The following is a 25,293-nucleotide window of genomic DNA, read 5'->3' as shown; positions in this document are numbered from 1 at the left end:
GAAAAAAAAATTACAATTGGAGACCTTTTGGTCTTCATTAGAACATGATTCAGGACCAACATTAAGCAGTACATGACCATTAGTAGCAGAATAACTGTACAGAAGTGGAATTTCATGTATAATAATTTATCTTGTGTTACTCCACAAGTATGTATTTATAGGTTTATTTGGAAAACATCTCTTGTCAACGGGAGAGAAATTTAACAGCACATTTCTGATAAATCCCACAAAACCATTACAAAGTTTTTCTAAAGCATTTCATACAAGCCTAATATTTGATCATGTATTCACAACTTGAATTTTAAGCAAATACTAGTTGACTCATTGCATTAGTATCTGATTGTTTTTAACAAGCTGTGAACAGGTTATAGATTTTTTTTTTCAAATGACTGTAAGTTTTGGTTACATATAAATTCTTAAGTATTAAATGTTTCATATTAAATCAAGGAAGTGCATAAATATTATTATTAAAAATGCTTTCAAACTAACTGTTTGATTGTTTTTTTAAGTAAGTCACTAATGCTAATCTATAAAAATAAAAAGAAGTAAGACTACCTTTCAAAATTCTTCTGAATGAAATTATCAGGCATCTTCAGGTTACTAAAGTAGGAAAATACAAACTAGGCAAATATGACTTATCTCTTTAAGAAAGCTATTGCTCTCATAAAGCTGACAATGAGAATTCAGTGTTTATAAATGTCTTACAGCAAGGAACACAACACGGATTCTTGCATTAGCTATTGTATCTGCTCACAAGGTTGTCTCACTTGCTCAGAAGGTTAAACACAGAAATGAAACAAGTATTGCACTACTTACAGTATGAAGGTGGATTGGGGATGAGAAACAGAATTTACAATACATGATCAAAGCAGTTTTATTAATAATTGTGACACTCTCCTCATATATATGAAAAAAAATAAATTGAAGATCAAGTCATAGACAAGTCTCCCTGTCAACACCTTTCCCTGAGTCAGCTTTCTTCTCTTTTCGGCTTTCAGTGCTACAAGGGAAAAGAAAGAGAAATTTATTACTGTAATCCAGCATGGCTACACTGAGATTTGCTTGCTTTACACACAAAACCCATCAACCCCCAAGCAACACAAGAGCCTGTAGGCATTGCTCTCTCATGCTTCGAAGCAACAATTAAAATCCTCTGCACTCATTGAGATAGAAACCAAGAACTGCAGAGAGGGGGAAATTCAAAAACAGACACAAAAAACAAAACCCAGACATTTTAAAACAGTTCTAAAGCATGCAAGATTAATAACATGATCTACTTTTAGGAAATGAATCATTGATGATTGTTGAAAATGCCAGTCATGTCCCATTTTAAGATAGCACTAACACCAGTAAATGACACAAACAAGATGCTGCCAGAGGTATTTCTGGACTCTGCATGTGGCCCCTCCGTTGCTTCGCTTCACTTCACTTCTAGAATAAACTCATTCCTGAATGGTTTCTGTTTAATCTCACCTTCTAATCAACTTTACTGATGGTAAAGCTGGTAATGTAACTCTACCATTTTTGTCTATTAGGTCAATATTTTCTCACTGTATATTTTTCCTACTCTTCCAATGAAGTGTTCATGGAAAATTCCAAAAACATGCTCAAATACATGAAGCTCACATAGAGAGTGCTTCCAGTAGCATGGAATGCTTATTCCCCTAGTACCTCCAGTGCACAGCAGAGCCCTCTTAGTGGAGGACATCTCTGTGCCCCTCGCCACTGATGACACAGGATAACCTACAACCAGCCTCTGAAGCCCTAAATTGGAAGAATCCACAGCATTTTATGGTTAACTTCAACCCTTAATATACATTTATGAATCAGTTGAAGGGAAGACATCCTGGGGTTTTATAACTCTTCTCCAAGTTATAAAGTAATCAAACTCTGTATTTCTATGGGTCTTCCTATGCAGCTTTCTCAGTGGTCAATAACTTAGACACATTCTAAGAGTATGTTTTTAAAATTGTTTTTCCTCCAATTCAAGCTAGAAACAGCCCTTCTCAGTTGTCACCACCACCCGGCACCATCAGGTAAGAAGTGCCGGAGCTTCTGCCATCTGTGGCACGCTGCCAGTGCTCAGAGCTGGTGTGAGCGAGTGTCTATGGCACCCGGGTTTATGCCTGCCACACTTCTCAGCACATACTCCTTACAGGTCAGAGCAAAGCAACTTTTTTTCCCTTTTCTTTTCTCTTTCCATGAGAAGAGATGACAGTGTGCACATGATGTGTTGAGAGTCTTAACTCTGTATTTTTAACTCCTCTATCTGTATGACTCACTTTCTTCTACTTTAAATTTCTTTTATATGACAAGTGTCGGATATCCTGCTTTCAACATTTAACTTTTCCTTGGGCTTTACCTGGCTCCCAAATTCTTCTGCCAAACAAAGCCAATGTAAGAAGGCAGAATGGGCAGTGCAGGGACCCCTGGGTTTGGAGTTGGAAGATCTGGGTTCAGTTCCTAGAAGCTAAGAATGAGCTGCATGACCTTGTGACAGTTATTTAATCTCTCTGAAACTCAGTATCTTCATCTATAAATTTGAGTTTTGTACCAATGGCCTCTAATTTCTCTTACAGCTCAATTCCAGCATACTGACACTGGTATTTCCATTTCCAGTGGACTCTGCCTTATGAAATATTTAACAGGAACTTGTGAAGGACAATTGTACTGGCCTCTACAACTGTACAATTCCTATGCATATAATACTTTGGAACATAGGAGGCGGTCCATGACCTTTTGATAAATGAATGAGTTCTCAATGGCACTGTTAGTCACCAGGCAGTGAAGAAAAAAAAATCTGATTATCAACTTGATCCACAGATGAGCTTCCTTCTGGTCTGCTTCAGTTATATTGAGTCTTTTGGTTATAAAAGACTGTTTTTCCCTCATTAAAATTATTGGTTTTGCTATCAAATTAGATTTCAGCAAACTATGAAGCAGAAATTTTATAACTAGTTCAAGACTTCTGTGAAAAATATTCTTAGTTTGAATTTTCTTTTTGTATGGCTCTCCAGATTCCCTATTAAATCACTGTTTAGATGCCAGTCAATTTACTGCTTTAATTATTACAGATGCATATTACATATATATTATGTATTATTGCAAAAAACATACTGCATATCTGTTATGTGCCAGACATTCTGCAAAGACCTAGGAATACAATATAGATAAGACTATCTTTGTACTTGAAGAGTTAAAATTTAAAATGTAAGCAAGTAGTATTTCAAGAGAGGAAAAAGTGACCCAATACTGTCATGCTGCTAAGAAATCTATGAAGCTGTTACTTTTTGGTTGTACTAAAAGCAGTTATTATGAACAATATTTACTGAGCAGTGATTAGAGAGACTAGGCCTAAGAAATCAGAGCAAAGGAGAAGAATCCAGGATAGAATAAGATTGTGGGGAGTGCAGGGGTAGGCTGGGGAGGGAGAAGCAAAAAGAAGTTGCCCCAGAGCCCACCCTCTGCCACCAAGGCAAAACCAATGTTCCTTTCCTAGCATTGACAGGTACCTTCCCATGAAAAGTTGATTGTGGGCATCAGTTTTATAAAACACAGCAGTTGCTCACCTATTCTGATGCAATGTGGTCTTTAATGAGACCTATTTCTACCAATCCATCACATAAGCTTCAGAGGAGCTAGTATGTATGGGACTATTAAACTAAGATCAAAAGGAGACATCCTATGGATGAGGTAGAACTTGTGTTTCATTCTTAGACTCTACTTGTTGTCAAACTAGGTAAAATATGTTTGGCAAGTGTGAATGTTAATGAATGAATGAAATAATAAAATATTGATGAAATAATTACTGCTAAACTTTATTACAAAGGGTACCTAAGCTTCTCTGAGTCATATTATAGCCAGGGACAGGAAGGAAAATAACTGAGGGGACTGGATCAAAGGCTGCATTGAACCAGCTTAGGTCTTGAGAGATACAGGTCCTGGTAACTTGACATCTTAGGCCTCTTTTTTTTTTTCTTTTGGCCAATGAATACTCTAACAGGTACCCACTTTTCCTAGTTTCTGGTTGTTATACTTTAGTGCCTTCAACAGATACCAAGAGAAAGTGGTAGTTTTGGCACCATATTCATTTTATTAGGATTGGTGGTTTTAGGATTTCTGAAAGCCACACTCTGTTACAGTTCCCACAGTTAAAAAGATGAAAGATGTTAACCACTCAGAAAGAGATTTTTCATGAGAAAAGCCACAGATTGTATCACATGAAAAAGTAAAGATATCTGGGTAAACGTTCATTCCATAATAGTTTGAACCTCAAGTCAGTGGGAGTGTATATTCAAAGAATGAAAAGTGGTTCTATCAAGTGGTTCTATCAAGGTTTAAAGGATGATCTATTTAAAGTTGGACCTACTAAAAGCACATTACACTGTTTACTAGAGTTAATCTACTTCTGAAGTAATCAAGACATATTTTAAAAAATATGACTAGGTTTCTCTGGTGGAAAGCATAACTTGACTTTAATACTTAACTTTAAGAAGTACTGAAAATTCATGCCATAAAACCTTTTACTTGAACCAAAGAAAAACAGAGAAACAATTTGGGACACGCATCTTTTTAATTCAGGAAGAAAAGCAATCTACAAGATTATTTCAAATTCTACAGATATTTCCCACAGCTGGCATTTTACTTCTTACTTTGAGCTCATCAACTTGGATTTCTTTGTTTTGTTTTGGTTTTGGTTTTGGTACCAGGGATTGAATTCCAGGGCACTTAACCCCAGACCTTTTATTTTTTATTTTTTACTTTTTATTTTTATTTTGAGATAGGGTCTCACTAGGTTGCTTAAGTCTCACTAAGTCACTGAGTCTGGCTTTGAATAAGCAATTCTCCTGCCTCAGCTTCCCAAGCTGGCCTGGATTTTGTATTTTAAATGTATATATTTTCTTTTTATTCTAAGACTATAGCAGATATTTGGGGGAAAGGATGATAAAGCATGTTTTAGAATAAAACACTGTTGCTGCTTGACCCAAGCAAATAAATATGTGGTGGTTTTGAAGCCCTGTTCAAAGATATCAACCAAAGATCTTGGAGACATTCCACTGAGTAATTTATATTAATATCCTATGGAGTAAGTCTTGGAGGAGTTGAGAGTCAGAGAGACAGAAGAAGACAGAGACAGAGAGAGGACTGCCACCCAGCCCCTGGGGTGAAGACTCTTCTCATCCACTGTTTGTCCTATTTATTCTGTCTGGTGTAGAGGTGACACTGAAGCGGTATGACATTTTGGGGTGACAAAAGCCAGCAACAAGAGATATATTCTCCAAGAATAAAGTAGTCTTGCTTTCTAGTCCATGTTTCCAATTATGACTCATGAAGTCAGGTAAGACTTGAAGGTGGGAATGCTTCATGGTAACATAAATGGAATCTCTGAGTTTCCATTTATTAATTTCCTAATTAAAAGGACAAATTTTCTATTCCCAATCTAAAAATTTAATGTCAGTACTAAATACAGTTCTGTGAGATTTATTGGTTTATATATGTTGCATTTGTATAAGTTGTGGATGGAACAAAGTTTATTCAAGTTTCAGAGCCACTTAAAGAGCTGACTAGTAACAGCAGCAGCATAGAACTCAGTCTGATACTAGATCTGAGCCCAAGACTTTCTATGTCTTTTGCCTCCCCAAAATTCACACAGAAGACACAGGCTGATCGGGTTTCCAGAAGACACCATTTAACATAAGTAAATGCAGCCAAGGAGTAGGTGTAAGGGAGAGAGTCTTACCTTTGGGGAATCAGCTTCTAGAGTGATTAGGAAGGGGAGCTTATGACAAAATGTAATATAAAAATTAAGTAGAAAAAGTTAATTTAAAGTTATGAGAATAAAGAAACTTAATAACCATAACACCATCCCAAATTGCTTCAATTGCTTTCTAATAAGAAACACTAGCATAGCAAAGGAATTCCTTTTTCTTCAGATTAGCAACTGAGAAGACAGGATGGTATAGTTTAGATTCTTATTTATAAATTCTGGAAAATTCAATAGAACATTTCATTACAATTCTTGATATCTGAGGACATACCTATCCCTCTGCATGCACATAAAATCACCAGAGACAACTCTAGGGGTTGTTCGCATATTTATAAATAAACAAGAATGGGTAGAACTTTTGAGAGCCAAAAGTTTCAGGGTAAGGAGGTGAGTAAAAATTTTCAGGGACCTGAGATAGGGGACTAGCAATATACTGAACATAAAATCCCCACTGTATGTGATATCTCTTTTCAAAAAGGAAATAGGAAGTGGGAAATGTGGGCACACATCTGAGGGGGTCCAGGGTGGGTGATGATGGAATACAATAAAATCATACAGCAAAAGAGTAGGCCAAAATAAATGTCCAAAAATGCCATGCATTAGAACTCACTTATACCTCCATTTCCCCCCACTGTGCTAGTTTTGGAGTGAGCTTTTTATTTTCAAGTGAAATGTTGGAAAACATAATAACATTTGTAAAAAAAACAATTTTGACCATTTTCAAAATGAATTTTCTGAACCATTTTAGATATAAATTTGATAGAAACCAATATCATTCTTTCGCTAGTAGATTGATTTCATAAAATAATGAGAAACAGTACACCTCATTATCTTAAAATTCAAACCTTTTAGAAGGAAAGCTTGACTCCTTATCTTTTGAGTTATCGGCAGTTATCAAAAGGTTCCTCCACAAGGCAGTCTTTGACATTTCATCGGAAATATTGATCACAGATGGATCATCTCTAGTTAGGAGTTTACCAAAAAATGAAATAATAAACATTAAATAAGTAACTGGGTTATTCAAGGACAGAAACTAAATATAGGACAATTTTATGTCTATATGAATTTTTTTCCATTTTTATTATGGTTAAATACGTGTAATATAAAATTTACTATGTTAGCCATCTTTAACTGCACAGTTAAATGTTATTAAATACATTCATAACATAAAACCACTGCCCCTATCCATCTTCAGAACACTTTCCATCTCTTAACACTGAAATTCTATGTGCATTAAACAATAAATCCCTGTTCCTCCTTTCCCAGGCCTTAGCAACCACTTTCTGTCTCTATGGTTGTGACTACTTTAAGGGCCTCATATAAGTTAGATAAAACAGTATTTATCTTCTTGTGTTTATTTCATTTAGCTTAATGTCCTCAAGGTTCAGCTATGTTGTAGCTTATGTCAGAATTTCTTTCCTTTTAAGGCTGAATAATATTTTGTTGTACATATGTACCAAATTTTATTTATTTTACAGGATTTTTAATAATCAAAAATTAAGAAATATGGAAAGACTCTCTCAATTATTAGAAAAACTCAAAAGATCTAAAGAAAAGATTCTAATTGTAAAAATACAGGTTTGGGCTGCAGTTTCTTTCTTTTTTTCTTTTCTTCTTCTTTTTTCCTTTTCTTCTTCTTTTTATTTTTTTATTTGGTGGAACTGGGGACATGAACCTGGGGCACTCTAACACTGTGTCATATCCTCAGTCCCTTAGTTTCTTTATTTTCTTTTTATTTGGAGATGTTATCTCTAAATTGTTTAACCTGTGATCTTCCTTCCTCAGCCTCTGGAGTCTCTGGGATAATAGGACTAGGACACCACACCTGACTGGGCTGCAGTTTTTAAAAATTTGTTTCACATAACAGATTAGATTCTACATGTGGACTGCTTAGGCTCTTGCACCTGGCATTTACTGCCATGCAGATCCCTGGTCTGCAGGTGTGGGCCCTGCAGTTGCTCCCACTTACTCAGTAAGCACTGAGTTCTCACAATGATCCATATCGAGCTTTATGCCCCCTCAACCTCTACTTCACCTCCTCCATCTTGCCCTGGCTCATTCAGCCACAATACAATGGCCTCCTGACCACTGTAGAACACTAAAGGTTTTGGGGCCCCTTGTTCTAGATCTTTCTTCTGCCCTCACAAGTATTTCATCCCACTATATATAACTTCCCTCTCTTTGTTCCAACATCACCTTCTCAGGCTCTTGTCAACCACTCTAATTAGAATTGCTATTTCCATCTCCTCATACCACACCCATCCCTTTTATTTGATATTTGCCTTCACTGCAGTTTTCACCATCTGAAATACTATATTATATTACTTGTTCATTTTTTTAATGTTCTGTCCTCCATTTCTACTCTACTTTAAATATAAATTTCATAAGGATGTGATTCTTGATCATTCATTCATGTATTTGGTACTCACTTACGTGATAACTGTTTTTTAACAGATGAATGCAGCCTGTATCTTTGGCAGAGCTCTTTCTACATATCTAGGGTAACCTACAATATCAGAGCCTGTACTATACCTGATGCTTTTATTACATTTTAAAATGGCACCAATTATAGGTTACATCCAGGATGCTGCAAAACATCCCCAGGGGTAGAAACAACCAAATGGCAGTAGCAATTAATTATCTACCAAGTGAAATAAAGTTTCTATAACAGAAAATATCTCTCTTTTTGCTATGTGTAGGTAAAACTGCTATGACAAAAATCATGTCCTATAGAAGTCCTAAGCTGACCTCACAGGAACCAAATCAGTGGTTGCTCACAAGAGGGCAACAACTCAACACTGAAGATGGAAAAAAACAAACAAACAAACAAAAAACTTGGGTCTCTACTTTACCCAATCTAGAAAGGTGCTCTTTAATTCCTTTAATCTGCCTGGAAAGAGAGCTTCCTAGCAACACAAAGCATGAGATCAACTAATTTAAAAAGAATCATCATGTGAAACACAAATTTTTCATGATATTACATTACAAGGGGCTATGAGCAAGAGTTTAGAAAGTGCTAGATTAGACAAAGTCAAACTTCATTTTAAAAATCCAGTACTACTTAGATTAGTTCATATGCAGTTGTACATTGTGAATTTTCAAACTGGAATGCAATATGGAATGTTTTCCAAACTTATTTCATTATCAGGCTCTTCTGGGAGTGTTACCCCATGAGACTAGGTTTCCATAGAATACATTTGGAAATATACTGGTTCCACTAAATCAAGAGGATTTTAGATTTTAAGTGTTGCAGAAGGAAAAAAAAAGAAAGAAAGTAAAAATGCCTTCTATACTTATACTCACTCTTAAGTGCTATGTAATTTTATTTAAAACTTTTTAGGAAATATGATTTTAGAATATACCCTAAAGCTCCAAAATATTCCTATTTTGTCTTTAACACTATGACAAATTCCTCCCTCAGTGGAAATTATCCCCTGTTGGTTTTTTTTTTTTTTTTTTTTTTTACTGGCAAGCCTTAAATTATCCTTAAGAACACTGAATCCATAAAATTGGGTATTAAATGGTACTTAAAATAGAATTTACAAGAAAACTAAACTAAACTATAGCAAGAGAGAGGGAGGGGTGAGTGGAGCAGTGTGTGTGTGTGTGTGTGTGTGTGTGTGTGTGGAGAGAGAGAGAGAGAGAGAGAGAGAGAGAGAATATTATTGGCCAAATACTTGCAAAAATGTTTATTACAACTTATAAAACATTTTTTTCCTATTGTATGTAAAGAATATTACCATATTTGTGGGAATTGCATAAATCTTTCATAAAATGATTAATAGAACTTATTCCTCTAGCTCAAGAAATAGATTTAACTTTTTATTTTAAGGGGTAAATTCCCAGAGTTAAAATATTGACCGGTGATCAACTTGGTGAATACCTATCTCATTTAGTCCAGAAGTGAATCTTACCCCTGTCCTCTATTTGCTCCTTTCTAAGACTATGAAAGGATTCTTTTATAAATATCATAAAATATGAGAAGAAAATAGTTCAGACAACAGCTCCTACCCCACATCATTTTATGCTACTTGGGTATAGTCATCCAGTCAGTATGGGCAGAACTTAGTATTGGAACCTGGTTAATCGAATTTCTCGTTTCAGTCTCTCCTCTAATACAACTTCAGCAAACATCTATGAGCATCCACACAGTGTGAAATTCTTAGAGTACATATCAACATATTCTATTACTGACATGGATGTGTTTTTAAATGTATATCTTACCTATAATGCCCTTCCAGTGGGAGCTGTACTGTGCCCTCATCCTCCATAGCTAGCATACTTTGTTCCTCCTGGAAAGACAAATGTAAAGTATATAAAGTGAACCTGATGAATCTCCATTTTACATTAAAGAAGAAACACAGATTAATGTTTCATTATCTCATTAACCTCAAGACCTTCCACTTTGTTTGCATTTATTAATGCCAGCACAGGTCCTTTCAATAAAGCTTAGCTACCAAGAACATAAGTAATTAATGAGAATCTCATAACACAAAGTAATTTAAATGCTAACAACAATCTCCTTCATGTCACTCAATGTAAAACATGGTTAATTTCCAAACAGACTTTTAAAAAATTAATCTAAACCTTACAAGGACAAAAGTGCGGGTAATATAATCAGTTTTGTTGTTATAAAGTTGAAATTACATCCCAGAATGCTTTATTAGGAGGAGATAAAGAATATATTCAGAGCAGTAGTTCTCAAACTCTACAGTAGAATTACCTGGCAAGGTTTTTAAAAATACAGATTGCTGGGTTCTGCCCTCATATGATTCTATAGGTCTGAAGTAGAGAGGGCAAAAAAATTTACATTTCTAATGGGTTTCCACTTAAATTTGACTATGCTAGTCTGGACACCACACTTTAGAACAAATGCTACAGACTTGGAAGGATATAATAGAAAATATCTTCCTATAATATATGCATCAAAACATAGGTAAGCTTGGTGGCAAAACAAATTGAATAGTTAGACTCCAGTCAGATGCATCTTTAGCTTTTGTTTATGCTTCATATTTCTTCTTACAACAATAACATTTCACCTTTCTCCAAAAGGTAGAAATGCTTTATTCACAAAAGTATATCTTCATATATAATATTCTAAACTATATCTTTGAAATGAGGATAATCATATGGCTACCATACTAAAATGTTCTCATTAAATTTTCAAATAATGTTATCATTAAACTTTTTCTCTGTACCCAGTAAGAAAGTTGTCTATAGATTACAGCTCTTATTTAATGCTCTTAATTACAGCTCTTATTTATTTTCAAATGGGTCAACTGGAATTACTCCAGTTCAAAGAATTATTTAGAATATTTAAAAATATTAGGTTATTTTATTCTATCTTCAAAATGGATTTTAAGATGTACAGACATGAAGAAGTAGGTGATCCTCCCAAAGTGGGAATTGATGACAAAAAAAAAAAAAATACAGATACAGATGGCCCTGAAGGCTCTTCTCCTTTCCCCTTTCAGTAACTTAGGAGAGCTAAACTTCCTTAACCCAGCTTAACCTATAATAGCTGCCAGAGAGATATAACCTTTAGCTGATGCCATTATTCCTGGAAGGCAAGGTGGTACCTGGGGTTCTTTTATTCAAATCTTGGCCCTTCACTTGCACAATCTGTAATCTGAATGTCATATTCCATCTTTCTTGTTATTTATATAGGCAAAGTGGTTTTTAGTGACTCTTCAGCTAACCTATGAATATGTCATGTGATGTGGGGATAGGCCTCATTCACTCTTGCATCAGTCTCCCAACCTACTGGCCAAGGTAGGGCCCTCTCTGCAGGGGCCTTGGTTGTGGTGCATACAGAACCTCTATGCCCAGCCCAGGCTACGGAGCAATGGAGAGGCCAGGGTGCTGCATAAGCTCTGCCATGCCTCTGCTTATACATTCCCCCTCAGACACTTTATGTTATATTTTTACATGGTGGGGCTAATGGCATAACCCTGTGCATTCCAAGAACCAATTCTATTCTCTTTCTCTACTGTTTTTAAAGTATTTTTTTATTTTAAGGCCCTTGTATTTTATTACTTATGTTTTACACATATTCTCCTTGTCATTTGGCAGCACTATTAAAACTAATTCAAGATGAGTACAATCCTATTAGTTTAAAGTAACCCATTTAAGCATAAGCAGAGCTAATCTGCAGCCTAGAATGAGATATGCCTTGCAAATGCAATAAAAAGATTGTATGGAATACAATACATATATCATATTAATTTACAAGCACATCCTGGAACCCATGGGCAGAGCATATGTATCCTTTCAGGTAGAAAAGGTTACTTCCATGGGAGAGGTTACCTTAATGCACATGGAGGAGCCTAAAGAGAAGACATTCAATGATTCCATAGGCTATGTAAAGAAAACCAAGATATAAACAAAAGGTAAATCTGTCCTTAGTTGTCCAATAAGAGGTTAAGACTGTCACATAGTATCTTTTCTGGCCAATTCAGAAAAGAATGTCAAAAAGCTAAGGATGTTTAACAAAGAATAAAATGCAAATAAAGTTTAAGAGAAGAACAGGTTCATCACCATGTAAGCTACCTGGCAGCAGAAAAATGAAGAATCACTATTCAATCCAACAGCAAAAAATTGGGCCAAAGCATTATGAACAATTTTGGTTTTTCTTCAGATGATTTTCCACTTTTCTCTCAAATTGCTTTCAATAATTATTTTGCACTCTGTGGCTTGTTAGCATGTGTGGGCTTTATACTAGTCATAATTCTATCCAAACAAAAACTCATCACCTCTAAAGATAGCATTTCCAAGCCATGCTTATCTGAAGAGAAGGGTGGCAGAGCAGCCGCTGCCTTCAGTGCCAGAAGGGAGCTGGGTGGGCCCTGGAGCAGGGATGGAGGGCCGGCTGCAACCCAGGCAGCACTCTGAGGGAGCCAAAAATTGTGCCTTTCTGGGGAGGAGCAGTCAAATCAGGCACCAGTCATCACGACAATCACAACTCAGGTTATGTCAACCATGCAAGCAGAGAGAGAATAGCATAAAGCTAACCAAGTATCCACCACAGACACACCTCAAAATGAGTTCTATTCAGCATTTCTTTTATACGGAATCCATCAAGAATATGCTGAGTTCTATGTCGTGGTAGAACCCAGTTGTGCGATGTTAAAAGGATGAAGACAAAATTTACCCAAGAACATTTGAGGGGTTTCTTCAATTTGATTAAAGAAATATTTATAATGATTTAAATGTCATCTTTTGATTAAGATAATAAAAGAATTTTCAGACACAAAATAAGTGAACTGCAATTAATGCTATGTCCAGTAAAGGGAAGGAAAAGTTAGGCTTAGAAAAAAAAAATCTACTCACTAGCATCCCAACATTTACTGAGCATGTACTATGCTCTAGTCACCCAGTGAACAAGAATCATCCAGAAACCATTAATAAATTCATTAAATGAATATGTGTTAAGCATTATCTACGTGATGGGAAGTCCGATAGGCACTGGGTTACAACCATGAAAAGAAAGATATAGACCCTACCCTTAGAGGATATGAAGGCTCACCATGAGAAGTACAGGAGCAGAAGTTGTAGAATGGAAGAAATTGTAGGTAGGAAGAAATAATGTGAACCAAGCATAAAATGAAGGAATAAATAAAACATGTTTTCATAGTAATGAGCAACTAGCCTGGTTAGAGCCAAAGGTCTGTGTTGAGTTCAAGGGGAAAATAAAACAGGAGTCAAATTGTGGTGTATTTTGATTAATAGGAGGATATATATCAAGTTATATCATGAATCTGAATTGTATTTCATAAAAACATAAAAATTCTTATTCCCATATTGTGACACCTAACAAATTCTCTATCCTTTAATTATTTTTTTACCTTTAATGAAGTAGTAACATCTCTTATTTTATCCATTTTTCAGCAAAGTCTGTATCTATGTAGGAGGCTTCGAATATTCCAAATTACAAACAACAAAGAACAAATAGCAACTCTAAGTATCTTTGTGAAGATGCTTACAGTACAGAAGATAGAAAATATTCAGCAATTTTGTAATCTATATATCTTAAGAAATGGAAGAGATTTCCAAATTCAAGTTCAGTTCCTTTATTTTATCCAAGAAGAAAACAAGGCCTACAGAATATAAGAAGCATCTAGACATTTCCTTTCCCAACTAACAGAATAGGTGCTACAAACATGTGATAACAATGTCATATTTATAAGGATTTTTTATGATTTCCAATGTAGAGACAAGCCAATACATAAAATACTAACAATGAAAGCTTAGAAGGAAAAATGGGAGGATTAATATAGAATTCATATCATATAGAGAGACAACATATATTTTTCATCAAAATATTCAATTCATTGTCTCTATATATGAATTATTATAAATACTAAAGTGAAAAATTCTGTAGAGTTACCTTGTACTTAGAATTTGAGTATATTCTGGAGATTCAGATTCTGTAGTTTAGGAAAGGGCTTATCTCAAACTTTATCATGAATCAGAATCCCCTAGAGGTCTTATTAATACAGAGCACTGGCCCCTCTACTCAGAGTTTTAACTCAGTAGGACTCGGGTAAGGCCCAAGAATTTTTATTCTAACAAACTGCCAGGTGTTGGCTGGTGTAGCAGAGGTTGTGGAATCACATTTTTGAAAAACTACTGCTTGAAGAAGGAGAATAAGCTTGCCACATCTTAAGATTCAATTAGAAAAGATATTTGTATAATAATTAGTTATCCATGCTTTCTAAATCCACAACCCATCCTGACCCTTCTTAATAGTAAGACATTTTCTGTAATTTGCTTATTGCACTTGTTTTTTTTTTTTTTTTTTTAATTTCTTGGAATTTTTCATGAACCCATTTGATACAAATCACAAAGCCCTACTTGTCTACTTTTTCTAACAGTGTATGTGTTAGAGTGAACCCTCAGTAAATCAAGAAGTCTCAATCTGATACCTTCTGCCAAATTGAATGTCCAGGGTTTAGCTAAGCTTAACCCCATCACCCTCTCTCCAAGAGTAAACATTCTGTGGAGTTTTCTGCTTTTAACAATAGTCCTTTTGTCAAATGTGTACAATGTCCTAGAGAATATTTAAGTAGGAAGAAAGGCATGTTGGTACTCTGAGCACATTTGGACATCCAGAATTTGATTCTGCAGTCTTCCCTTTACACAGAGCAATGTGCAAAATGTCAGGGTTCCAATATTCATTTCTACCCTGATTATAATCCTTTCTTTCTAAAAACTGAAGCATATGCATATGCATATGCATGAAGTACATGAAAATTTGGAACAGAAGCTCTGCGACCTTGGACTGGCCTGTGTAGCTATTTATTCTGCTTAACTCATTATTGAATTTTAAGGTCAAATGAATGCTTTTTCAGTGCCATAAGACCATAAATGGGCTACTGATAGGAAAACCCTAGAGGATAAAGGTACAAACTTGTAACTATCACCAAAAGGACAAGAGGTGAGCTCACTTTAAATTCAACTCTCAGGGAGCTGAGACATTTCTGCTATTTACTATCTTGCCAGATCATGATCAAAGTTACTCAATTAATTTGAGCAATTGCAGAAATGAAACAGTTCTGCAGAACTTGTCCATTTGCCACCTTAATGCAAAATCTCCTGGAAGACTGGGCCTTGGTACAAGATGCCATAGTTAAGAAGATCACATCCTCTAGTGGAGTCCTTAAGCTCAAGAAATAAAATATCAAGATCTAGGCAACCAAGTAGAAAATCAACCAGAGATTTAACTTTTAGTGTCATCCTCCTTAAATCTTCCTACTCTCTTCCCTGATCCTACTTTTTAAATGCTAATCCCAGGTTAGAACATAAACATCTATAAACTTTCTTTTCTCTCCCCAGTTTGATGCAGAATTATTTGCCTTTGCAATAGTGAGAACTACATTTTAATGTTCAATTGTAGTTTATTTTTTGACTATTATTGATTTTCTTGTTTCTTTCCATGTAATGAGGATCACATGGAAGTCTCACTATATTTATCTATTTGAATTTTAAAGATCCATAAACTTGTCTGATGAATGTATTACAAGATTTTTTCCCCTCTCAACTTTGGAGCTGAAGGATTTGGCCATAAAATTATCCCAATAAATCTTTAATCTATTTTTATATACTTGTAGAAAACATGAGTTCTAGGAAATTTAGGGACACTAGTTACTTCTAGAATTTTTCATAATCAGAAGAGAGTAAATACCCATTAGATTATAGCAGGATATAATGTAAAAAGGTTAGAAACTAATTATATAGAATTCCTACCTAATGGGATTAATAAATTGCAAAATGGATATAGGGCACATAAATACAAATGCCAAATATTCACAGCTTTGAAAGTTGGGCCGTGGAAATAGCTAATTCTATGAAGTTTATTATTACCATCAGCTTTGTCTATTCTATTTCAGAGACAAAAGGAGAATCTGAAACTTTCAGTCATAGTAGGGAAGAATATTAAAGATAACATAGGAATTACACAGCATTTTTTCGTTTTGAAAGTTCTAAATTCTAAGACTGAAGTTCTAAGAGGAGCAAAAATGTCTCATGATGTGATGTGGCCTAAGATGAATGCTAGAATGCAGTGATTATACATAGCTGGGAATATTGCTATCTAGTTCCACCAGTAGCAGTAAAGACAAGGCAGGTAAACAAAGTAAGAAAATACAGTCATAGTAAATTTTAAGTTATTGCCTGAATGTATTTAATAATAGCAAAATTATCAGAGAAACTATAGAGAAGCTTGTGGCCAATAAGCTTTTTTAAAAATTCAATTTATACATTTAAAAAATTTTAAACCAGTGTATTTTAATTGTACATTGTACTGGGATTCATTGTTAAATATTTGCACATGCACACCTTCTCTTCAAAATTACTTTCTTTGAAAATTTATAACTTCTTAGAAATTGTTTTCAATCTTAATAATTTTAATTACATCAACTATGAATAATTTAAGACATTAAAATTTCAATAGTCTGATGTCCATCTTATTTAAATTTAGCTTGTGCCAAATTCTGTCATATTTTTCTTGAATAATACCTGAGGGTAACACAGACATTTACTGACACTCTAAAAAGAAACAAGAGATCCAAAATATACTAGTTAAAACATTATTTTTAAAAAATGTCTAATACTTAAATCAGAATACATTAAACTTAGAAAAATAGAGAACTAATGACAATTTTATAATATTTAATATTATATTAATATACTAGAAGTATGATTCTATATATGCCTTCTATACATTTTGAAAAATTGAAATATTTATACAGAAAAAATATATCATCGTGATCCATCTATGTGTGAAAATCTATTGACTGCAATGGAATACCATAAAAAAAGAAAGGAATTATTATTCACATTATGTAGCCATACTGGTAGAAAATTCTGAGCAGAAACTTCATTAGATTTGTGGCTTAATCTGAGTTCACTAAATGACTAAGCAAAACTTAAAATTCTTGAAACATTTACAAATGAATTACCCAATGGAAAGAACATATCTAAGACTTTAAAAAATATTCTATAATTAAAAAACTGAATACATTTATTAACCACCTATAAGAATATTGAAATAATAATGTTCAATTCTCACAAAATATTCCTTAAATCTTATTTATATTTACATAGAAATTTTGTTTTACTTTTACAATCTATGAGCTCAATCATTCTGCTAAATGTTGTATGAGTTCTCTCTCTCTCTCTCTCTCTCTCTCTCTTTCCATTTATACTTTGTAGTTTTTATATACTTTTAAAAATGTTATGATTAGTCTTCAAAATAGATCCAAGCTAACATATTAACTTTATAAGTGCCCTAAAACTTACAATAAATTGTTTTAACATATGAAATAGAATCAAATAAGTAGTTCATGAAAATAAATAGAACCCAAAATGTTTCTCAAACATTATTCAATCTTAAATCACTTTGAATGCAAATCATTTTTCCTTTTAAGCATTTCATCTATTTCAAACCTAACTGATTTTTCACTAGAATCTTCTGATTAAAATTTTGTTCCCTAGAAAATACCATCAGTAATAACACATCTCTGTTCTTCTCCCTCTCTCTCTCACTCACTCATTTCTCTCTGTCTTCACATTTTCAACGAAAACATAGTTATTGCATGACCATAACTTGTAAATGGTGAAGCATCAACAACTTTATGCCATCTATAAGTGAGAAATAATAATCCTTATGATTTGGAAGTTAATTAAGCACAAAGTATTTGTATATTTCATACAGATTGGTTTCCTAAGGTGAGATCTTGGTGCCCTCTGTCTCTGGTTAAATCTTCATGATTTTAAAAACTGAACTTCCGAATCTGTCCATCATGGTTGTTTGTAATAACTGTCTAATGATAACTATACTAATTTAGTTTTGCAAGGAGCAACTGATTTTCTTTTCTTTCTTTTATTTTTCTTCTTCTTCTTTATGAGACATTGCTTTTTCTCTGACTTACTTCTTTTTCAGCATCTTCTAGTTTCTTTTTCTTACTCTCAGGCATTAAATCATCCAACCAGCTGAGTTCTCGTTTGGTAAATAAGAAGTCCATCAACTTTCTTACAAATACCAGGGCTAACACCTGAAGAAAATAATAAAACAGCTTAAGATTTAAAGAATAAAAGTGGGAAATATAGATTCAATTATTTTTGGTAGAAATGAGTCAGTTTGATTAGGGCTGACATTAACCTTGAGATGAATATGTATATTCATGTTGAGAATTTTAAAAATTACATCATTAAATTCACTATAGTTTTTGAAGTATTTGAAACTTCTTGGAAATATTTAATTAAATTTCACTTAAAAATGCCCCTGATGCTAAATTTTGAAAGTTTATATTTTTTCACCTAGGGTAAATTACCTCATATTATAACAAACATTCAGAATAATATAGACAAAACTAATATGAATCAAATTCATGATCATTTTCAGTCCCTATCTTTGTCACTAATTTTAGTGCCAAAGTTTATAGTAGGGTTTCCAATGGTTGTTCAAACCCCATACTAAGGTTTCTAATCAGACTCTTTTGTTCCAATTTTAGTTCATGTGTTTCCAAAGGGACCCCAAAATCAGAGGAAAAGAGTGGGTACAAGTTTCATACCATCATGGGAAAGACAATAGCAGCTCTTGAAACTTTTATTATCCACAGAAGGCCAAGGCAACTCATCTGAATAATTGTAAAGAGATGAACTTTTCGGAGTGGTACATGCCGTAGATATATAAAATCTGGTTGATGTTTTGCAGGCATCCAGAAGAGCTTTATCCTATCAAATAACTAAAAGATTAAGCAGACTAAATTACATTTAGTAATAAGACAACAATAGAAATAGAAAGGCAGATATTTAATACAGTCCCCAAATTTTAGGTTGACATAATGTATCTGTGATAATTGGACATCAATGAGATTGATACACCACACTGAAATACTACAATTTTAGTTTACAACCGCACAGGTTGTAGAGTATAACAACAGTAATGCCAGTGCTAAATGCTAAATAGTAAAGCCAAAGTCAGTGCTACCTTGGAGAGTAGAGTCCTGAGGGCAAAAGGTCATCTTTATTCTTGTCACATCACAATCTCCTCCTTTTCCTCCACAAATACTGGGGATTCCTGTACTCCCAAGCTCAGTTCTCTTCTATCCTCAGTTCTCATCTTTCCACTTTAACATACTTCCTGATGACTCCCAAACTGGCTGTCTCCCTCAGTTACCTCTCTGAGTTCCAGACCCCACCCAGATGCTGTGGAGGATGTTCTGAGTTCCTTATTTGAACTCTGCTCCTTTTGCCACTTAGATCCCCAACAATGGTTTTGATGCTGTCTTTACAAACACAAACTTTTTAACCATAAATATTTAACCTATATAAGAGACAAAATGATTGGATTATGAGATCTGTGAGCCAATCAGTGGATTAATCCTCTGATATAGATTAACAGAAGTTAACTGTAGGTAAGTAGGATGTGACTGGAGGAGACAGGTCTTAGGGGTCCTGCATTTGGGGTGAGCTCTCTTTCTCTCTCTGCTTCCTGGTACCATGTCCTGAGCTGCTTTCCTCTGCCATGCCCTTCTGCTATGATGTTCTTCCTCACCTTAAGCCCAGAACAACGGAGTGAGACCTCCAAAACCATGAGTACTAAATAAACCTTTCTTCCTCTACAGTTGCTCTTGCCAAATCTTTTGATTATAGCACACACACACACACACACACACACACACACACACACACAAACTGACTAAAAACCGAGGAGGAAAGATAGTAAAGGATTCAATAGGTTGTATCAAAACAGAAAAAGTACTAAGTGCTAGTGTTCTAAAACACAATGAGGTGACTATAGTTCAAAATGACCAACTATATATTTTTAAGAATGGCTAGAAAAGAAAAGTTCAAAGACTCAAAACACAAATGATAAGGGGATGAAAATGTTAATCACCCTGATTTCATCAGTGTGTATTGTATAATATAATCAACCTCATATAGATGTACAATTTTGTGTTATTAAAAATTTTTAAGGTTTGGCCATTCAAAATTCACAAAGTTCTTGGTGACAGAGATATCCAAAGAGATCATTAAGATCAGGTTTACTTATATTCATAGTTTAAATTGTTTTTTCCATATTGGGTATGCTTATCCTCCATTAGCATTCACCCCAAACCTCCAGTAAAATCTACATATACAAAAGAAAAAAAAAGATTTAATCTATATAGATTTTTGTTAAAAAATTGTTTTCCAGAGAGAATTTTAACTTCTTGACTAATATACTATATTGCACTGTCAAACCATTTATGGTTTTTAATCATATTTTATTTGAATTATTTTACATAAATCAATGTTATTTTCTGTTTCAATTTTGCCATGTAGTAGCATTATTTTTGACTGCATTACTGTTGTGCTTTGACTTTGAGGCCATTTTTATCAAGCACCCAAGTTAATAAATTAAAATTTCACCAGAAGCTTAAATCTTCCTTACATTTTACTTAGTAACACTTTGTAGTGCATAGTAATTTTATTTTGTGGTGGTCATTTTAGTTTTTCTGAAATTTCTGCCATTTTCAGTTTCTGGCATGAGGTTATTATTTAGAAAATACTATGACTTTCAATCATAGTCACTGTTCTTCTTTGTGCCATTTCTACAATAATATATGTGTTGTTAAAAGGGTAACATTAAAATTAGCAATATTCTTAGTTAACTTATAAGAAAGAACTAGCAGTTTTCATCATATATTTCAAAATTACTCAAATCTGCAGAGGAACAACTGACCATAGTCAAACTGTTAGGGTCCTATTTTACCAAACCCTATTTGTTCATATACTAGAAATTCCAGACTCAATATATACCTCTGTCCTTCTGTATTCTATCTTACAGAATGCAGGACCTTCCTCTGCCCATTTATCTAAACCAGAATCTTGTGCACATTAATTCATCCAGTGTCCATTCATTTACCTTCCAAAATACTTATGGAAACTTTCTATTAAGAGTACTAAGTGCTAAACTCATTCCTGGTTCATCTCTCTCCATACTGTCCATACACATACCATTAGGTCTCTTTATTTAATACTTCTCAAATACCTCTTAAAATTAGAAATCATTAAGCATACAAATAAAACTTTGGGCACAGTGAAGATAAGAATAGGGGAGAAATAAAATCCTTTGGCTTACAACTGAAAATTTCCATTTCTATACAACTAATTTTCCCTAACTACCATTTCTCCATTTATGAAGCTATGTTATTGCATAAGTGTACTTCAGTGTGTGGGTGCTTCAATTGTTATTGTTTAAGTGGCACATTTGCTTTACTTTGGATTCCCAAAGTGTTAGAATGAATATAGATGTGGTTATATATCTGAATACGGAAACAGCGTTCATGAGAACACTGTGATCTGTTTTTTCTGCCATGTTTCACATTGAGAAACCTACATAAAAGTTTCTTAATATTGCCCATAAGGTAATAGATTTCTTCAATGTATAGGGTAACAAAGTAACATATTCCTTGAACCATAGCTATTTAACACATTTAATTATTATTACTCATGATAGATGTATTTTAAGTTTTGCATTTGGCTTTTATTATATCATAATGTCAATATTCCATTTCCCTGCCCAGTTAGCTACAATTCCCATTAGGAATTTCAACTGCTGAGTGTGGAGCTCACTTAAATTTTCACTAAGCTTGTTTCTCAGTGTGAGATGCTATTTGTCCAGGTGTACCCTGTTTTGCTGTTCATTTGTGTATTTAAAACTCATTTTACTTAACTCATGGGGCTTTGTTAATGTTTTCTTCAATTTTTATTTCAAAGAATCACTTCCCAAATAATTCCAAACTTGACATTCTTGTTTAATTCTAAACCACATGGGTATAAAATCATATGAGTTGAATTAGGGGGGGAAATCTGTTGAAACCTATCAAAATGATTTTACTTTGTTTAACTTCTGCTGTTGTATTTATGTGAGCCTGGGGCCTAATAATAAATACTTTTCACTTACAGATGAAATTAGTACTCATGGAACTTTTGCCAAAGGCAATTTAAAAAAAAATCAGAAAAACAAATAAATAAAACCTCTTCCATACTCTTCTTTATCTGCCTTACCAATTCAGTTCTACCAAAAGATACTTTAAAATGAACAAATGAAATTATATCCCAGGAAAATTTAAACACATAACACTTCTCAACCATCCCCCTCTCCCGAGTTAATTTTACCCAGAGTCAAGATGAACAAAGACATACAATCTTTGTGTGTTCAGTGATTTTATAATGACTTTGCATTGAAGTTACACCTCAATTCTGTTACCTAGCACTATCCAAAGGCTTACATGCTGCTATTCTCAAAGTCAGAAACTGGCCATTCACTCAGGAACAAAGACCCATGGTGCTGTTCCTCAGTCAAGTGACTGTTCTTCTGTATGTTCTGAACAGCAATGGGACCAGCTATGTCATAGAAAAAGCTGTAATTTATATTTTTCTCTTAGGTAACAAAAAAATAAACTACTCAGTGAATAAGGCTTGAATTTAATCTCTTTTTCAGGAATATTGAAGTGGTTTGGCTAAATAATATTAAGTTATAAAATAAGATTATTCAAAGGCAAAATTAAGTAGAAATCTGTATTCGTTTTTTGGAGCTGCCATAACAAATTATCACAACTTTCTGGTTTAATACAATAGAAATTTATTCTCTCAGAGTTGCAGAGGCCAGAAATCTGAACCAGAATGTTGGCAGTGCCATAATCCTTTTGAAGGCCCTAGGGAAGAAAATTTCCTTTGCCTCTTCCAGCTCCTGGGGCTCCTGGCATTGTTGCCTTATGGCAGCAAACTTCCAATCGTTTCTTCCACCTTCATGTAGCCTCTCTTTCCTGTGTTTCTGTGTGTCCTCTTCTCGGCTTATAAGGACCCCAGTTATTAGACTGGGAGTGTACCAAGTATCTGATTACATCAGCAAAGACCCTATTTACAAATAGGATAATATTCTGAGATTCCAGATGGATGTGAATTTTGAGGGAACATTCACTATCCAACCCATAAAACATCATAAAAGAAATAAGCAGGAAGAATTTGCCAATAGCATCCACAATTATTTAGAATACACTTATAGAGGGTTTTAAATGTGTCCACAAATTCTTTGATACTCTTATCTTTGAAAGATAACATCTTAATTAATTTCTCTGTGCTCAAAGCTAGACTTAGAGTGTACTTACCTTTAACAAATAGAAAATGTGAAGCATGACTACATGCAATTCTGGAGGGTAAGTCAAAAGTCATTAGAACTTCCTCTCTCTGGGAGTTAGCTTCCCTGTTGTGAGCACACTTAAGTATCCTATGGAGAGGCCCTTGTGGCAAGAAAACTGAAATCTCCAACCAAAATCCACAAAGGAATGATGCTTCTTGCCCATGCCCATGTGATATGTCATCCTGAAGTAAATCTTGAAACACTGTGGAGGCTCCAGATGTCTGCAGCCCTTGACAACATCCTGACAGGCCCACATGAGTCATCTTGAACCAGAACCACCCAACTAATCTGTTCCTGAATTCAAGACCCCCAGAAACTGTGAGCTTATAAAGATTTGTTGTTTTGAGCTATGGGATTGTAAAGTAAATTTTTGCCAACCACGGAAAACTAATACAGTGCCTAACACGATAATTTAACCAATATTTTAACAATGTATAAAATTTCTTTTATATTTGAAACTGCCTTACCCTATATCTTAAAAAATAATTCTATAGATACAGTTGTAATAACAGAAAAAAATATAAAAGGAAAACAAATCATCCAGGATCTCACTATCTTAACACATTTTTTCCTCCACCTTTCATTTTAATCCAACTCAATCTATTAGCTTTATAAACATATGGTAGGTACTTTTTCACTTTGTATTACATCATAAGTATCTTTATCATATTACCTTGGTAGGCATCATAATTATCAATGTTCAGTGACTGTCTAATTGCTTACTCATTTTACTGCTATTGGATAATAATAACATGTATTAGAATGAGCATTTTTGTGCATATTTTTCTATTGTCAGGGATAGATGTCCATAAATATGATTAAAGTGTCAAAGACTATAAGTATTTGGATATATCTTGAAAGGTACTGCTGTTAATATCAATAAAAGGTATAAATGCTAAACTTCTTAAAATATTAATATATTTATGGTAAATAAAAGTACCCTAAAATTAAGAACATTGGATGCTGAAGAGGGTCTTTTTTAACTTTTGCAACTCTGAAAAGTTTGAACAATTTAATTGTGGTCTGAAAACCACTCTTCAGATGATGTTGTTTTCTCAGCTGTCATATGACACAACATCAACAAACCCTAAGATAAGTCATGACAGATGTGCCTGTAGTACTGTAAGTAGCTTACCTGAATTCCCTTTAGAGATGAAGCACCCATATAAAGAAATACTCCATATAGCACTGGCATGGGAATAAACTGTAAAAGAGCAATTAGAGAAAAGGCACAAATTATTTTCCAATACATTGGCATGCTGTTTTTCATTTAGCCAAAAGTGGGGGTGGAAACAGATACAAAATGTATTTTTGAAGCAATATAATACAGAACCAGAAGACATGGATTCAAATCAGACCTTTAGCACTTTGGAAGCTTATGTAAATTATTTAAGCTCTGTGCATTAGTTGTTCACTATCTAAAAAATGATGATAACAATAGGGTTCTTATCAATATGTAATAGGTGAAAAACTATTTCAGAAACCACATTACGCACAATAAATAAGAGTTTTAACAATTATTAATATTTTTATTTAACAATAAAAAATAACTGATATGCAACTTGAAAGACAATTTAAATTTTATTTCACAATGGCAAGATAATTGGATTAAAAGAGGAAGAATGGATCTTACACTGAAAAGTTGTTCCTAGATTATAGTAGATATTTGTAATCATGTGTTGTTCATACTATCTCTTTTTATTGAAATAGCTCATCATCATCCACCTTTATAATTACTTACACGACATGAATTAATTCTTGCAAAAATTTCAGTGATTAAATACAAGTAAACTTGTGAAAATTATTAAATAATTCAATTAAAATTTTCAAATTA

General features: G+C 34.0%; 1 protein-coding gene across 10 annotated transcripts in view; it reads right to left on the bottom strand.

Moving 5' to 3' along the window:
• Positions 1-207: 207 nt before the first annotated feature.
• Positions 208-25,293, bottom strand: part of Slc4a10 (solute carrier family 4 member 10) — a 312,110-nt gene continuing 287,024 nt past the window's right edge. For 8 of the 10 annotated variants that reach the window (XM_058584951.1, XM_058584950.1, XM_058584957.1 and 5 more), the window contains 6 exons: positions 24,595-24,663; positions 18,841-19,014; positions 18,199-18,321; positions 9,992-10,059; positions 6,613-6,729; positions 208-1,000 (listed from right to left, as the gene is read on the bottom strand). In XM_058584951.1, coding sequence (XP_058440934.1) covers positions 934-1,000; positions 6,613-6,729; positions 9,992-10,059; positions 18,199-18,321; positions 18,841-19,014; positions 24,595-24,663 — 618 coding nt within the window. In that variant the 3' untranslated portion in view covers positions 208-933. Of the gene's footprint in view, positions 1,001-5,740; positions 5,780-6,612; positions 6,730-9,991; positions 10,060-18,198; positions 18,322-18,840; positions 19,015-24,594; positions 24,664-25,293 lie in introns of all 10 variants that reach the window. The other 2 variants (XM_058584953.1, XM_058584952.1) reach the window with 2 other exon arrangements.

The sequence above is a fragment of the Marmota monax genome, unplaced genomic scaffold, assembly GCF_021218885.2.
Source record: "Marmota monax isolate L192 unplaced genomic scaffold, Marmota_monax_Labrador192_F-V1.1 WCK01_AAM20220418_F8-fsc00129, whole genome shotgun sequence".
NCBI classification, from domain to species: Eukaryota; Metazoa; Chordata; class Mammalia; order Rodentia; family Sciuridae; genus Marmota; species Marmota monax.
This window is presented reverse-complemented; position numbering and strand designations above follow the sequence as displayed.